We start from the raw sequence: 18,511 nt of genomic DNA, 5'->3' as shown, positions 1-18,511 counted from the left end.
TTTACTGAAATGGATCTTTTCAGATTGACTACTTCTGTTTACACAGACATAGGTTAATTGGTTCTTGGGCCCAATTTGGAATAGTCACTTTAAAAAACTTAGTAGCCTGGCATCGTTTTGCTGATGGCCTTGGCTTAGGGTTTGTTTGTTTGTTTGTTTGTTTGTCTGTCTGTCTGTTTGCTTGTTTTGGGTTTTTTAATCATCTGTTCTCACAAGGCACGAAGAAACCCCCTGCACATCTGTCTCAGTGCAAGGGGAAAGGTAGAAATATGATCATAATTGCTGTAAATAAATCATTAGGTTGCGGTGTGCTGGTCTCACATCCAACAACAAAAATGACAGTGAAGAAATGAAATGTAGGCCGCACATGGAGAAAAGGAAGCACAAAGAGTTACAGCAGGGGCTGAGTTATTTTATTTCTTTGCAGTTGGTTCCATATCTACGATCGAATCTTACGGGGTTTAAGCAACTGGAAATACTCAGCTTCAGAAACGGGAGTGTGATCGTAAACAGCAAAGTGCGGTTTGCAAAGGCGGTCCCCTACAACCTTACCCAGGCAGTGCGTGGGGTCTTGGAGGATCTTCGGTCCACTGCAGCTCAAGAACTCAACCTGGAAATAGAAAGCTACTCCCTCAACACAGAACCAGGTAAGTGAAGCTAATAAAGAAAGTTGGGGAACTCTTGGTTCCTTCTGTTTGGTTTTCAAGCAATGCTGTTCAACTGTCAAACTGTGATAATGAAATTAAATTGGACTTAACAAGGCAACCTTTTACAAGCTACAAACTTCCCAATTAAGGAAGGAGGCTCTTCAGCCTGCAGGCTCAAGTTTTCCTACATTGAAAAGCAAACAGTAAGGGTGTCTCTAACCACACAGTTGGAGAGCCTCCATTTCCTTGGGAGTGAAATTTTGCTCTGCTCACGTTGTGTGAAACGTAGCCCTAAACCAAGCAAGTTTCCCTTCTGCTAAATCCAAAGGCACTTTCTGGAAGAAACTGCAGCAATCTAGTGTTCCTCTTCCAGAAGCCTGTGGCTGCAGTGAACTATCAGAATAGTCTTTCCCTAACAAAATTCAGGATGACACTAAGACCAAACCCTGAGGAGGCAGGAAAAAAAAAAAAAAAAGGAGAAATCACCAAAGAAGAAAACAAATGCCGTTCTCAGTTGCACACTCTAGGGTAGCACCCGTATATATAAAACAAAGAGATAGCCAGAGACCGTGGAGCAGAAAGCAAATACTTGCTCCAGTCACAAAGCACTGTCACAGGCCAAGGTGGCATTGGGGACTGTTTCTCCCATGCACCACACAATTGTTTTCTAACTAACTGCAGAAAGGTTTTTAATCCCCTGGAGTGCAGGACTGGCGAGCTCTGTCCCATTGCCAAAGCAACCTTCCAGTCAGATTCAAAACAAAGTTTCCTAATTGGCTATGAATTAGTGAAGTAGATCTTTTAACGCTATCTCTGGCTCTCTGTGGACTAACTCTGAAGACAGAGGGAAAAGGCCTTGGGCAAAAATACAAGTCAAAAAAAAAAAAAAAAAAAAAAGCTCAGTAGGAAACATTTATCTTTGACAGAGCAAGCTTTGGAGCAATCCTACAAAAATTGCCTCAGTACCCTGGTAAACAGCATCATTAAAAAAGACAGCACAGCCTTGGGCACTGAGCTGGGAAATCGTTACCTCCAAACTGGAGCAGCCTAAGGAAGGCTTCTAGACACCCCCCTCCCTGAGCAAGCAAAGGCCACCTGTATGGCAGAGAAAGACTGATTGCTTCTATCCAAGGTACCCAGAGCCAAGGCTGTTCTTTGCAGTCAAATGGTAAAGCTAACAGGAAAGAACCAAGAGAACTAGGGAGCACGGTGAAGGTGGGATCCCCGGGTCCTGCCTTTCTCCATCTCTCAGATGGCAGTCCTTGGGAGCACAGTTAATATAACAGCTTTCCACGGGATGTCCAGGCTGGGGAGAGCCTGGGTGTACCTCTGTTTCTACATTAGCAACCACTTGACAAGGGCCTTAGAAAAGCAGTGGACGCTGTCAGTGCCTATGACTGTGCCAGGGCCACTAATGATGCTTGGAAGAAGTACAACCTAGTCATGTCCTTGACAACGCAACCCTGAATGTGCATCCTAGGTGCTCAATGTCAGTGAAATGTCATTGTTAAAACTCTTTAACCAGGGGAGCCTTCTCCTAAGGTCCCAAAACCAAACTGAGGTACACCGGCATTCCTTCTGGACAGACACTGAGTTTGTTAAAGTGGCTTACGGAGCAGCGAGTGAAGGTTTTGGGTGATGGTGTGAGTGGCATTAAGGCAGCCATACTGCAAGGTCTGTGCCCAGTGTTCGTGATGACTCCCCTGTGGCCGGGGAGATGGAGCTCTCTCCCAAGTCGTTTCCAACCTATCTACTCTAGGCCCTACCTGAGGTCATATGCAGTCAGAAAAGAATTTCATGCGACTGGTTGGTAGGAATGGCTAGACGCTGAGATGACAGTCCTCACATGACCCTTCCCATCCCTCCTCCTATGAGGGACCATCAGCAGCCAACAAGCCCAGCTGCGTTATCTTTTTCAAACAGGCACAGCCAAACTCATAGAGACGATGGTAGTTTGGTTTGAAGGACTGTGTCATGTACCACAGTGGGGGAGGGGAAGCTACTACGAGCATGGAGATTCATAAAAAGGGCATTTTTAGTCTTTAATGTGGTGTTTAACACATAGTTGCCTAATACATGTTAGTAGTCAGGGTTACAACACTGTCATAATGAACTCAACTATTAATTTATGACCTCTGCAAGGTACCACAAAGGGTGATAAAAACCAACATGGCACAGTATTTGTGACGTAATTGGCTATCTTCAGTTATAGCCTGTAAGCTGGCGTGCTGTGTAGCCTTTCTTCTCAGCAGCTGGTAGGGGTGAGACGGTCCTAACATCAGCTCTAGTTCCTGCTGGAGCCAAATGTATACTGAGCTACCTAAGAGAAACGTGCCACCAGGCTTCCCAGTGTGATGTACATATGGTAATACCCAACTTGAGAGATGGAACAATAAGGGAAAGACAGAAAAGAAGACCTGGAAATGATCTGTCTGCTTTCTCCAGCCCTGAGTAGGAACAGCTCAGAAATCCTCAGCATTAGACATACTAATTGGGTCCATCAGTAAACATGAATAAAAACTGCTGAATTGAATGAATGAATGAATGAATGAATGAATGAATGAATGAGAATGAATGACCACTCAGGATATCCACAGGTAGATCTTTAGCAGAAGTCACTGCACTGTTACTTTGAGTTTTGGAAGTAATTCTCCATACTGTATTCTTTACTAAGTACCTAGAGATAAAAATCCTATTTCTAATACATAGAGAATTAATAAAATAATGGCAGAAGGACAAAAGATAATTAATATTAAAAGTCTGCTAGGAAAGGGTGAGCCTGCTGAAACATTAGCAGTGCTCCAGACACAAGCTCTGAAAACAGGAAGATCAAAAGTGTAAAGATGGCTTTATAAATGCTTATAAAATGAGTGTGGTTTCTTCTTCATAAATGAAAATGCGCATGTGCACTACCCACACTACGAGGGATTCCAATTACTTTGTGCTGTGCACAGGGAGAAGCCATGGCTCTGAACTACACTTAAAAAAGTTTTCCTTCTCATCAACAGTAATGCAAATGGAAGAAGAGAGGAGGAGCCATGGGGTGGGGGGAGGGACCAGGTCTGCACCACCGAGCTTCCTTGCTCACAGCTGTGCATCCTGGGCAGTCCCACTGCAGACAAAGGGCAGGTGCCTGTGAAACCAGTAAGCATACCTCCGAGTGGTATCATCAGACCTTGAACGTCTCTGATCTCATAAGCATCCTAACACCCCTGCATGGCCTGTCTGTGTGTGGCAGTCCCTGGTCAAAGGGACTGTAGAGAAGAGACATCTTTAAACTGTGCTGGCCTCAGAACTATGTCTTTTTAGTTCAAAACTACCTTTTAATGGCTGTTTTCTTATGTAGCAAACTTCAAGAAAGTTCCAGTGGGCTTGGGTTGGTGCCAGGTGAAGAGGACAGTGATTCCCTTCAAACCTCAGCTTATTGAGACCTGGCCCCTGAGTATGAGGAAGTATAGGACTAAACATACTCCAAAGGCCTCTGAGCCCTCTACATTGATGAACTGCCCCAGCTAGAGCCGCAGAGGGCCAGGGCTGTGGAGGCTCACATCACAGACAACATAGAAGTGCAAAGTGTCACCCCCAAGTGGTGGCTATTGGGAAAGAGCAAGTAGCAATGAGGTACAAACATTTGACAGGCACAGAGACAGCAGCCTCCTTCACATGGGACCCTCCCCTGCTGCCCTGTCTGCGGCCATGTTTCGATGGAGAACAAAGAGCTGGCCCTCCACAAACCTCAAAGCTCAGCGCTGTTGCTTGAAAAATCAAAAAGTATTCATTTCCTGGTTCTATGAATTGCTATGTCTTAGGAAAAAAAAAAAAAAAAAACTTGCTGAACACATAACAGCTAAAACATTGTTCTTTTTTAATATGCCCTGTTCTGTTATATTAAGGTTTCATATCATCAGAACTCCTATTTGGGGAAATAAACAAATATTTTTATTATTAATATTATTTGTAGTGCTAGAAAGAGAAGCCTCATAGATGCTAGGCAATGCTACATCCCCAGCCCCTCTAATTTTGCTTAAGGAAGAAATGAATGTCTCCATTTTGAAACAGTAAAGAAAGCATACAGGGGATGCTTCAATCATTTTCCTTTGGATCTAGCCAGATGACAGTTGTTTTACAGTATAACTGGCTAAGCCAGGTTTCTCCTTTCCATGATGTATTTGAGTAGAAGCTTCCCTGGTGACTGACAGGCAAGCAAATTACAATGGCCTCCTCTTACACCCAACTGCTCTACCTAGCAGGTGGTGATGCTTCTTGGGCCCCTGGACCCAGAGTGGGACTTAAATTCACATTCACCTGACCCAGCTGCTGCTGTGGTCTGCTCAAGTATACAAAGCCAGGGCTGATATACAACAGTATCAGTCCAAGTGAGAGGGGCCTGTGAGAGCAGACAAGCAAAGGCCCTAGAACTTCCAGGTCACTTTTGTCAAATAAAGGAAACCCCTCTGCTTCTAGTCTTGATGGGTGGAACTCAACAAAACTGCTCTACTCTGTCTGAGGAAAAACTCTTAAAGAGAGTTGGGGGGGATATCAAAGAGAAAGAAAGGGAGGTCACTAGAAGCACTATATATTTTGAAAGTAGATACTTAGCTTAGTCTATGGAAGAGGATATCAAGAGCTTATCTTTGGAAAGTCCAAAAGACATCCCATGAGTCTAACCCGTTCCCAGCGGGACGGTAATACACTCCATAGCAACCGTGAGTTTCAAAGTTTCTACCCTTTCCCCCTCCCTCACCATCTTGTTGAGAAAAGTCACAGATAAGCCAGCACTATGCACAGCCAGACTTTCCCACCCTGCCAAGGTTCTCCAGGCTTCCCAAACTATCTGACCTATGCACCCCGCCTCTCCCACCTGCACCAAGAGTCTCTTCCTAGAAACATAAAAGCCATAGTTGTCATATGAGCCGGTAGGGAGCATGTGCTTTAAAGTCTCGTTCAACCTATAAGACAATCATCAGGCCGACACGGCTTGTGGGGAGAGGACACAGAAACAGATTTTTCTATGGCCAGAGAACCAAAGACAATGCGAGAATAAGACGGTAACCAAAAACCAGAAAGTGCAAATGCTTTAGCTTTATGGTGCTCTACCTGTTTAACTTCCAACTTTGCAGAGCTGTAAGATGCCTAGGCCAGAATCACATAGTCAATAGTGAGTCGAACAAGTAAGTGGCCTCCACACACCAGCAAAGTTTTTCCACAGGAGCCAGATAGTAAATATTTTAAGCTTTGCAAGCCGAAAGTAAAAATTGGAAAATATTATGTAAGCGCTTACATAAGGATTAAGAACCTACCCATTTAAAGGGGTTTAAAGACATAAGCATGTCTAGCTTAAGTTGTAGGTGGGCAGGCAGCAAGCTGGGTAGGCACTGTTAGTCTTCACCGTTGTTGTGACAGTACTGAAGGTCACGCTATCAGTTTCTCTCTCTATTCCCAAATATTGGATGACTTTCCCAAAATGATCAGCAGTTATATAACCTCTTACTCCCTCCGGCCCTTTTCCTTCCTATTATAGAAAAGGAAGTAAATGCTAATGTAAGCGTGACACACGTCCCTGACTGTCCACACATTCAGAAGCGACTGTGGATAAACTGTCAGGAGCCAGACACTCTGATGGAGACCAGAACATAAAGAGGAATTAACTCCAACCGTTCCCTCAAAAGAGCGAAGTACCTCGCAAGAGAAACGGAAACAAAAAGTTTTACAAAAACCTGATAGGCACCTTGATCTCGACATTAACGGTGGGAATATAGATTGGGGATAGACAGACAGAAAGGCAGACACTGACACAGACACAAAGAAAGACTGAGACACAGAAAGACAAAGAGAGACAGAGTAAAAAGGGGCTGGGTCCTGAAATGGAAGCAAGCCACACAGAGGAGGGAGTGGCTTCTCCATGAAAGGAGAAAACAGCAGCCATGTTCCGTAGATTTGGGGTACTGAAGTTCTTCCAATGTGGTGACAGCTGTGGTACAGAGGGGGAAGAAAAGGGGGACTCTAGCTAGAGGGAGCAGAAAGAGAAACCAGTTCACCTCACAGCCCCGTCAGACGTCCTGGAGTACATGTTAATATCTTACCCTTTTCTTGCCCAGACTCCCCAAGTACATAAAGCCACCTAAACTTTAACACATTTTGGAACACTCAAAATGTCTATAGAGTTGATACTAAACTCACTCCTTTGAGTGTGCTAAAGACAGTTTCTCATTCACAAAAGGTTGTGTTTTTGTAAAATATTTGATAAAGATACAAAGCCACAAAGAATGACACCTGCGTGATTTTTTAATTTAAATATAAAGAAGAAAACCTTTTTGTTTCTGTTTTATGGACAGGGAGTGTTTTCCAGTGCTAATAAGATGGCAGTTAGGTGAGCTGACCACTCCCTCTGAGGCTGTTTTCTAGAGGACAGGAAAGAGGGTCAGCCGGGCAGATTATATGTGGGGAGCAGTGCCCAGAAGCAGCTGAAGCTGAACCAGAGCAGTGGGTACCATGAGAGGAAAAGAAAACCAGAAACAGAGCTCTGAGAAACCCAGGCACTGAGAAACAATGAGATTGTCAGCAAAGCAAGAACAAGAGCCCCTGACTCTAGTCCAGCACCTCTGAAAGGGGAGAGGGAGGTAGGAAGACGGTAGCAGGGGGTGCCACTTATGGGAGCCACTGAGGTCATGTGAGGGGATGGGGGATACTTGCCTAAGACAGACTAATGGTTTTGCCAGGGGAAAAACCAGATTTCGGTGAGGTGAGAGGGAAATGGGAATATCAGCATTCTCTGTCCACGTCGTTCTCCTCCCCCTGAACCCACCGGTGCACCTTCCCACAGTGAGGTTGAGACCAGTCTAAATTAAAGGAGACAACAACCTAAATATTCTCACATGCATTCCAAGGGCATATTACTCCGTATTCAAATGCACCCCCTGCCCCCAGGTCCTCTGAAAGAGAGCCCTCTATTAGAGCCAAACCCATAGCTAACACTCTTAGGACTATGTTTGGCTTGCTGTTCCCCTTCTGAGAGCCCCCTGAACAAATGGATCTGTGATATAAAAATATAAACCAATGTTAGAAGCTTCTGTGATTTATAAACTGAAAAACAGGATAAATCACAGTTTGTTCTGTATTCTGTCGGCATATCAAGCAACAAGAGTCGTCTTTCATTCCGTGGGCTATGAAAATTCCTCAGAAGCATGTAGGGCTTTTATATAAGTTGGCTGTGCCAGTTGAAGATCTCAAGAATGCAAAACCACATATAAAACCTCCCCCCTTGAATTCCTAAGAAGCCTCCTTACACACAGGCAAGTCTCGGGGCTGTCAAATGGCAAATGTCAGAATTAATTACAGGCTGCCGTCCAAGAGATTTTCAGCTGAAATGTGGACCGACAGACTCTCTCACAGTGATGCGGTACTTGCTAGGTTCCTGTTTAGTGGCCACCAGTGAGAAGGAGACAAATGTCTCTCTTCACAATACAGAAGATAAAGCCGGTAATGATCACAAGGACTAACTGACACTGTTTTTTAATCATAATAAATATACAATGTAGGCATCATCCCACACCCTTTATATGTGAGAAAATATGTGGAGGGAAATAATAAGAACTTGCCACAAAATGACCAGTTACTGTAGTAGCTGGGATGCAGGTCTGTGTGCATCTGTTGACCATACCCTACTCTAGAACAGACCCTTGTAAGGCCTTCTACTGACAACACTGAATCCTAAGTGAATTCTACTATCGTCTGCATTTCTCCAAATAAAATTTCCTACAGTATTGTGCCATAATCGTGGAAGAGGGGGGAAAAAGTGTTTACTCTCAGGAACCAAACTCCCAAAAGTTCCAAGGTCACCTAATATGCCCTACTATGAGGGGACTTGCCCCCTGTGCCCTTGAGCCTGTCTCCTAGGGTCGGATCATGGGCCCCTTTCCTCCTGAGATAAGTTTCCACTTAACTTTTGGACCCCCAACACTGTCTGCGCTGCCAGATTTATATTAGCCTACTTCATTTTCAGTCTGTGCCTTCCGTCCCACACACCCATCAACTCACCGTGCTTCCTAAAGGCGGTCATTCCCCATCCCCTGAAGCAAGAAAGTCATAGAAGGTCGGCCAGGGCCTGAAAATGGGCTCTCCCTTCCTTCCCTTCCTTCCCTTCCTTCCCTTCCTTCCCTTCCTTCCCTTCCTTCCCTTCCTTCCCTTCCTTCCCTTCCTTCCCTTCCTTCCCTTCCTTCCCTTCCTTCCCTTCCTTCCCTTCCTTCCCTTCCTTCCCTTTCTTCCCTTCCTTCCCTTCCTTCCCTTCCTTCCCTTCCTCCCCTGCCTCCCCTGCCTCCGAGATGCTCCCAATCTCTCCCGCTCCCAGGGTCTCCCACTGCAATCCAGTAAGTAAGGCTGCACGGGTCCATGCTCTCGGCTGATTGCCTCACAGTGGCCTCGAGATGAGCCTGTGTGAGGAGATGGGGACACTGCTGTACATCTCGGTTTTTCCGCATTACTCACGGCCGAGCTTGGACAAGGGGACAGAGTACTAGGACTCGCTGGGATCTCCTGGACTCCAGATCCTTTAGGCTTCATGATAACTAACACTAAGAAAGACTATTAGAATTACTTGTAAAAATGTATGGATCTGGAAACTTATATCACCCGGCCTGGGTCTACTAATTTAAGTATTCTGATTTTAAAGACAAGTATCATCTTGGGAAAATACAGAGGGCTGCCGTGATGGACAAACCACACTGCAGCGCACCCTGAAAGGAAAAGATGGCCCGGGGGTGCGTGCTGCCTTCCGGAGCCTGGTCTCCACTGAAACCCCGGAGCAGCGACAGCTCCATCAGCATCCCGGGAGTCGGTGCCGCCAGCGCGTGCTCCTGGAGACCCCGCATCCCTCCACCGCTCCCCACCATGCCAAGCTGGTTTTCAGGGAAAGAAAAATCAGTTTGGGAGCTTCAGTTTCTCTAGTACTACTTCTCTACTTATTTTGCTATTGGGCGCCATCTAGTGAGCACTGTATTTCATAGCTTGGAGGGAAAAAAACGGTCCTGAACAGCCCCATGTGAAGCCTAATGTTTTTACCTTTGTAGTTGTTGCTCTTGCTGCTGCTGCTGTTTTTAATTTTTTAATTAAAATATAACCACATCATTTCCCCTTACTTCTCCCTGAATCTTTCCAACTCCTTCATTGTGCTCACTTGCTTCCTCTCAAAATAATGGCCTCTTTTTCTTTGTTATTGCTGTGTGTGCATACACACCTAAGTATATAAATAGAGTCTGTTTAGCATATTTTGTATGTACATGATTTCAGGTATGACCATTGAGTACTAGACAACCAATTAGGGGTCCATCCTTCAGAAAGACTTTTTCCTTCACTCTCTGCATTTCTTAGTTGCTTGTGTTTTCTTCCTAAGGTTGGAACCCCCATGAGACTTCCTCCTCCTACATTAGCATGTCTGCCGGTGTTGTCCTTGTCGCGTCTTGCTTTCAGCCATATTGCTGAAGTATCACGGGGGCAGCTTCCCTGTCATTTCTAGGAGACACAATCTCACAGCAGATCTCCTGGTCTCTGGCTCTTACAATCTTAATCACTCCTAAGATGTTTGCTGAACCTTGGGTGCAGGAACGGCGCTGCAGATGTATCCACTAAGGGCTGAGCACACTGCAATCAGTTGTTCTCCGAATTCTGATCAGCTGTGGATTTCTGTGATGCTCTCTGTCTTTCTGAGATTTGCTTTAACGAGGCGTGAGGACTAAAATAAGGGTATCTTTATACACTTACCTGTATATATAAAGATAGATATTTTGAATGCACTTAGGAATTACACTGATAAGTAAAGACATGGTAGTAGGCTCTCCTCTGAGACCCACGGCCTCACTTCATGTGTAGTTGGCTAGGTTTCTAGTGCATGACACAGTTCCTCCCTGTAAACAGCCTTTAAGTCCAATTAGAGAGCTGTTGGTTACCACCAAGATATCGATGCTGCTTTTGCACCCGTATGGGTATCAGCCACGCTGGTTGTTGTGCTTTGGGTAGAGCTATCGATTGCTTTTCTCCACGGAAGCTTACACGGAACCTTCCAATGTTACAAACGCTAGTCCTTAGAGAGGAGGTTTTCAGATCAGATCCAGTCTGGATCCTCCAAATGCATGGTGTCTTCAGCTACAGGGTTGACCTTCAACTTCTGGGAGGCAAGCAAGAGCAATGGCCCATATTTTTAGGGAGCCTCTTGAATGCCCCCAGCCAACAACTGGAAAAGGAATTTCTCATGCTTCGTATTAGGGTTTTTATTAGATAGTCTATGGCTCTTGGAAGAAATATTGTAAGCCCTCAAAAAGAGAACTTCATTTAAATTGATTGTGTGTGTGTGTGTGTGTGTGTGTGTGTGCCTGTAGCTTTTTTAAAACCTAAAAGCTTCTTAGGTGCATTTATTTTACATATGTGAACGTTTGCTTGCATTATATGTATGTGCACCATGCCTCACCCGCAGTGCCCATGGAAGTCAGAAGAAAGCATCTGACCCCCTGAAACTGAAATCATGGATGCCATGAGCCACAAGGTCCTGGTGACTGAACCCAGGACCTCTGGAAAAACAGCAAGTGCTTTTAGCAGCTGACCCATCTCTCCAGCCCCAAGAACCTTAATCGTTTAATCCCGAACTAGAAAGTGCTTCAAAGTGTTCACGACATCAGGGAACATTCAGGTAGTTTTGCTGTATGATGGAGAGGTAGGAGATACCTCCCTCAGCAAGCAGGGTGGAAAAGCTTTTCGGGATCTTTGAAACGCATACAAAATTCATTATATAACCAAGTCCAGGAAACTGATACAGAGAAGGTACTTATGCCAAAAAGCTCAGAAGATACACACAGCAGTGCACCCATTTCAAGCTGTGTTTGTTGCTATCGTGTTGAGCAGATGAAAAGAAAATGGAGCTTTCACACTTCCTGTGAAAAATGTTCTGCCTTGGGTCGGAACATGACAGCATTTTGAGTTTCTGCTTAGTTGGGAGAGCCTTTAGTCAACATATTCATGAAAGCTGGAATCAGCTGGTCAGAGGAGGTGCTGAAGTGGAGGGGGCGAGCTCCTATCCACTCCCAGCCCCTCTCAAGTCCATAGGGCCTTGAAGCATGTATTACAGAAACCCTGACGTCTAACCACAGAATGTAGTCTAACACAGATGTAGAAATCTAAACATTATAAATAGAAATGAGTGTTGACCTTGGGTGGTACTTGAGAACTGAATTATAAAAGTAGTACAGGGATCTCAGCCCAGACCCACAGGCAGATCAGGCCCACTGCCATCAGGAACTGAGCACCCAGGGGAGACACGGGAGCGCTCTCCCTATGGAGCACACAGACCTCCATCTGCACCCAGAGCTAGTGCCGGCCTGTTGCCATCAGAACTCACAGACTGCCCATAGAGAGCTGAACACCAATCAGTCTGACCGCAGGTTGCTGGGCACTCTAAAAAGCCATAGGAGGATTCTCACTCCTGAGTGCAGAGGTAAGTCCATATTCCCTCCCCACTGTCTATCCAGGGAGAGGCCACCCAGAACTCAGAGGGCACAGGTGGAGGTACTGACTGGGCACACCCACTTCTGGCCCTCTGGAAAACACAAGCCCACAGACCCACAGGAAAGACAAGCTTCAGTCAGAGACAACAAGATCACCTAACATGATATATAACAAGATGGCAAAAGGCAAGTGCAAGAATCTAAGAAACAGAAACCAAGATAACCTGGCAACATCAAAACCCAAGTCTCCCACCACAGCAAATAGTGGATATCCCAATGCACCAACAAAACAAGATTTAGACTTATAATCATACTTCATGATGATGATGGAGATCCTCGAGAAGTACATAAACAACACACTTAAAGAAGTATAGGAAAACCAGGAGAACACACACAAACAAGTAGAAACCAACCCTTAAAGAGGAAACACAAAAAACACAAAAATCACTTAAAGAGATAAAGAAAAGCATAAATAAACAGGTGAAGGAACTGAAAACATAAATAGAAACAATGAAGAAATCACAAAAGGAGACAACCCTGAAGTTGGAAAACCTAGGAAAGACATTAGGAATCATAGATGCAAGCATCACCAAGAGAATACAAGAAATGGAAGAGAGAATCTTAGGAGCAGAAGATACCATAGAAATCATTGACACAACAGTCACAGAAAATGCAAAAATCAAAAAGATTCTAACCCAAAACATCCAGGAAATCCAGGACAAAATGAGAAGACCAAACCTAAGAATAATAAATTTAGAAAAGAGCAGACTCCCAAATAAAAGGCCCAGTAAATATCTTCAACAAAATTATAGAAGAAAACTTCCCTAACCTAAAGAAAGAGATGACCATGACCATTCATTAAGCCTACAGGACCCAAAATAGATTGGACCAGAAAAGAAATTCTTCCTGACACATAATAGTCAAAACACCAAATGCTCAAAACAACAACAAAAAATATTAAAAGCAGTAAGGGGAAAAGAACAGGTAACATATAAAGGCAGACCAATCAGAATTACACCAGACATTACAAGAGACTAGGAAAGCTAGAAGAACCTGGACTGGTGTCATACAGACCCTAAGAGAACATAAATGCCAGCCCAGGATACTATATCCAGCAAAACTCTCAATTACCATAGATAAAGAAGCCAAGATATTCCAGGACAAAATCAAATTTACAAAATATCTGTCTACAAATCTAGCACTACAAAGAATAATATATGGAAAACTCCACCACAAAGAGGGAAACTTCACCCTAGGAAAGTCAAGAAACTAATATTTTTGTAATAAACACCTAAAAACACACAACACAAATGTAATTCTGCCTCTAATAACAAGAATAGGAGGAAACAATATCACTATTCCTTAATATCTCTTAACATCAATGGACTCAATTCCCCAATAAAAAGACATAAACTATCAGACTAGATACATAAACAGGATCCAGCATTTTGTTGTGTACAAGAAACACATCTTAGCAACAAAGACGGGCATTACCTCAAAGTAAAAGGTTAGGAAAAAATTTTCCAAGCAAATGGTCCCAAGAAACAAGGTGGGGTAGCCATCCTAATATCAAATAAAATAGATTTTCAACCAAAAGTCATAAAAAAAGACAAGGAAGGACACTTTTTCCTCATCAAAAGAAAAATCTATCAAGATGAACTCTCAATCCTAAATATCTATGCTCCAAATATATGAGCACATTCATAAAATAAACTCTACTAAAACTCAAAGCATATATTGCACCATACACAATAATAGTGGAAGACTTCAACACCCCACTCTCATCAATGGACAGATCATGGAAGCAGAAACAGCAAAACTAACAGAAGTTATAAACCAAATGGATTTAAAAGACATCTATAAAATATTTCATCCTAAAAGAAAAGAATATACCTTCTTCTCAGTACCCCACGGCACCTTCTCCAAAACTGACCATATAGTCGGTCACAAAAGATGCCTCAACAGATACAACAGCATCAAAATAATCCCATGCATCCTATCAGATAACCATAGACTAAGGCTGGTCTTCAATAACAACAAAAACAACAAAAAGCCACATATACAAGAAAGCTTAACAATGCTTTACTCAATGATAGCTTGGTCAAGGAAGAAATAAAGAAAGAAATCAAAGACTTTTTAGAATTTAACAACAATAAAGGCACAACATACCCAAACTTATGGGATGCAATGAAGGCAGTACTAAGAGGAAAACTTAGTGAAGAAAGCTCTGAGTGCCCCCAAAAGAAACTGGAGAAAGCATATGCTTACAGCTTGACAGCATACCTGAAACCTCTAGCACAAAAAGCAGATACACCCAAGAGGAGTAGATGGCAGGAAATAATCAAACTCGGAGCTGAAATCAACCAAGTAGAAACAAAAAGAACTATGCAAAGATTCAATAAAACCAAAAGCTGGTTCTTTAAGAAAATCAACAAGATCGATAAACCCTTGACTGAACTAACTAGTGGGCACAGAGAGAGTACCTAAATTAACAAAACCAGAAATGAAACAAAAGACATAAGAATAGAAACTGAGGAAATTCAAGAAATCAACAGATTCTACTACAAAAACCTATACTCAACAAAACTGGAAAATCTAGAGGAAATGGACAATTTTCTGGACAGATACCAAGTATCAAAGTTAAATGAGGATCAGATAAACCACCTAAACAACCCCATAACACCTAAAGAAATAGAAGCAGGCATCAAAAGCCTTCCAACCAAAATAAGCTCAGGACCTAATGATGGGTTTAATGCAGAATTCTCTCAGACTTTCTTAGAAGACCTAATAACAATACTCTCCAAACTATTCCACAAAATAAAAACAGAAGAAACAATACCCACTGATTCTTCAAAGCCATAATTCCTAAACCACACAAAGACTCTACAAAGAAAGAGAACTTTAGACCCATTTCCCTCATGAACATTGATGCAAAAATACTCAATAAAATTCTTCCAAACTGAATCCAAGAACACATCAAAATGATCATTAACCATGATCAAGTAGGCTTCATCCTAGGGATGCAAGGATGGTTCAATGTACGGAAATCCATCAATGTCATCCACTATATAAACAAACTCAAAGAGAAAAAAACACATGATCTCTCTAGATGCTGAGAAGGCATTTGACAAAATTCAAATACTCTTCATGTTAAAAGTCTTGGAAAGGTCAGGAATTCAAGGTTCATACTTAAACATAGCAAAAGCAATATACAGCAAACCAGTAGCCAACATCAAACTAAATGGTGAGAAACCTGAAGCAATTTCACTAAAATTAGGGTCTAGAGAAGGCTGTCCACTCTCTTCCTACCTATTCAATATAGTACTGGAAGTACTAGCCAGAGCCAATCAGACAGTTAAAAAAAGGTCAAAGGGATACAAATTAGAAAGCAAGAAGTCAAAATATCACTATTTGCAGATGATATTCTAGTGTACTTCAGTGACCCCAAATATTCCACCAGAGAACTTTTATAGCTGAAAACAACTTCAGCAAAGTAGCTGAATATAAAATTAACTCAAATAAATCAGTAGCCTTCCTCTACTCGAAGGACAAACAGGCCAAAAAAGAAATTAGAGAATCGACACCCTTCACAATAATCACAAAGAATATAAAATACTTTGGTGTGACCAAGCAAGTGAAGGATCTATATGAGAAGAACTTCAAGTCTCTGAAGAAGAAAATTGAAGAAGACCTCAGAAGATGGAAAAATCACCTAAGCTCATGAATTGAAAGGATTAACATAGTAAAAATGACCATCTTGCCTTAAACAATCTGCAGATTCAATCCAGTCCCCATCAAAATCTAACTCAGTTCTTCATAGTTAAAAAGAGCAATTTGAAAATTCATTTGGAATAATAAAAAAACCTAAGATAGCAAAACCCATTCTCAACAGTAAAAAAAACTTGCAGGTGAATCACCATCCCTGACCTCAAGATGTATTACAGGTCAATTGTGATAAAAAACTGTATGGTATTGGTACAGAGACAGGGAGGTAAATCAAGGTAACAGAATTGAAGACCCAGAAATGAACCCACACACCTATTGTCACTTGATCTTTGACAAAGGAGCTAAAAACATTCAAAGTATAAAAGACAGCCTCTTCAACAAGTGGTGCTGGTTCAACTGACAGTCTGAATGCAGAAGAATGCAAATTGATCCTTTCTTATCTCCTTGTACAAAGCTCAAGTACAAGTAGGTCAAATAATTCCATAAAACCAGGTACACTAAAACTATTAGAACAGAATGTGAAAAAATTTCCTGAACAGAGCACCAATGGCTTATGCTCCAAGAGGAAGAATCTACAAATGTGACTTCATGAAATTGCAAATTTCTATAAGGCTAAGGAAACTGTCAAGAAGACAAAACAGCAACCAACTGATTGGGAAAAGATCTTTACCAATCCTATATCTGATAAAGGGCTAGTATCCAATACATACAAAAAATTCAAGAAGTTAGACTCTAGAGAATTAAATAATCCTATTAAAATATGGGGTACAGAGCAAAACAAAGAATTCTTGACTGAGGAATAATGAATGGCTTAAAAGCATCTAAATAAATGTTCAACATCCCTAGTCATTGGCGAAATGCAAATTAAAACAACACAGAGATTCCACCTCACATCAGTCAGAATGGCTAAGATCAAAAACTCAGATGACAGCCAATGCTGGCAAGGATATGGTAACACTCCTCCACTGTTGATAGGATTGTAAGCTGGTACAACTACTCTGGAAATCAGTCTGGTGGTTTCCAGAAAATTGGACATAGTATTACCTAAAGACTCAGCTATACCACTCCTGGGCATATACCCAAAGAAGCTCCAACATCTAACAAGGACACATGTACAACCATGTTCATAGCAGTCTTGTTTATAATAGCCAGAAGCTGGAAAGAATACAGATGTCCTTCAAGAGAGGAATGGATACAGAAATTGTGGTACATATGCACAATGGAGTACTACTCAGCTATCAAAACAATGACTTCATCAAATTCCTAGGCAAATGGATGGAACTTGAAGCTGTCATCCTGAGTGAGGTAACCCAGTCACAAAAGAACACACATGGTATGTACTCACTTATAAGTTGATACTAGCCCAAAAAGCTTGGAATACCCAAAGAACCGTCCACAGAACTTATGAAGCTCAAAGAGAAGAAAGGTCAGAAAGTGGATGCTTTAGTCTTTCTTAGAAGGGAGAACGAAACACTCATGGGAGGAAATAAAGGGACAAATAGAGGAGCAGGGATTGGAGAAAAGATCATCCAGAAACTGACTCACCTGGAGATACACACCATATGCACCCAATAAACCCAAGCACTATATCTGATGCCAAGTAGTGCTTACTGGCAAGAACCTGATATGGATGCCTCCTCTGAAGCTCTGCCAGAGTCATACTGATACAGAGGAGAATGCTTACAGCTAACCATCAGACTGAACACAGGGACCCCACTGAAGGAGCTAGAGAAAGGACTGAAGGAGCTGAAAGGGTTTGCAACCCCATGAGAAGAACAAAATTAACATCTAACCAAACCCACCACAGCTCCAAGGGACTAAAACACCAACTAATGAATTTTAATGGAAAGACCCATGGCCCCAGGGGCATATGCAGCAGAGGATAGCATTTTCTGACGTCAGTGGGAGGAGAGACCTTTGATCCAGTGAAGGCTCATTTACCCAGTGTAGGGGAATGCCAAGGTGCTGAGGTGGTAGAGGGTGGTTGGGAGAGGGAGCACTTTCATAGAGGCTATGGGATGGGGAGGGGGAATGGGATTCTGGGAAAGGGATAACATCTGAAATATAAATGCAGAGAATTTCCAATAAAAATTTTTGGAAAAAAAAGTTTTAAAACTAAAAAAAAAAAATAGTATAGGGCCAGGCACAGTGGTTCACAGCCAGTATATACATATACATACACATACATATGCATATACAATACATACACATACATATACAAATACATCATATACATACACATATACAATACACCTACACACACATATACACATACACACATACACACACACTGATACACACACACACACACATATATATATATATATACACACACATACACATATATATACACATATATATTCTTCTGTGTCCTCCTACTACCATCTTTCATGTATTACAGATATATGCATATATGTATATATATACATATATACATATATGTGGAAGGCTGTTGCAAGTATTAACAAAAATGTGTATTGAAAGTGCTTGGCATACATAATGGCTCTTTTTTAAAGATTTATTTATTTTATGTATATGAGTAGACTATAGCTGTCTTCAGACACACCAGAAGATGGCATCAGATCTCATTACAGATGATTGTGAGCCAACATGTGGTTGCTGGGAATTGAACTCATGATCTCTAGAAGA

The 18,511-nt window shown here is 42.3% G+C and overlaps 1 protein-coding gene across 1 annotated transcript in view; it reads left to right on the top strand.

The window, feature by feature from the left end:
• IMPG1 (interphotoreceptor matrix proteoglycan 1) overlaps window positions 1-18,511 on the top strand; it is a gene marked incomplete at both ends in the record, with an annotated part of 144,678 nt that overhangs the window by 112,850 nt on the left and 13,317 nt on the right. The window contains one exon of the mRNA XM_080934311.1: window positions 428-647. Within this exon, the coding sequence (XP_080790437.1) occupies window positions 428-647 (220 nt within the window). The remainder of the gene's footprint in view (window positions 1-427; window positions 648-18,511) is intronic.

This window comes from Micromys minutus (genome assembly GCF_963924665.1).
Source record: "Micromys minutus genome assembly, chromosome: 21".
Lineage (NCBI taxonomy): Eukaryota > Metazoa > Chordata > Mammalia > Rodentia > Muridae > Micromys > Micromys minutus.
This window is presented reverse-complemented; position numbering and strand designations above follow the sequence as displayed.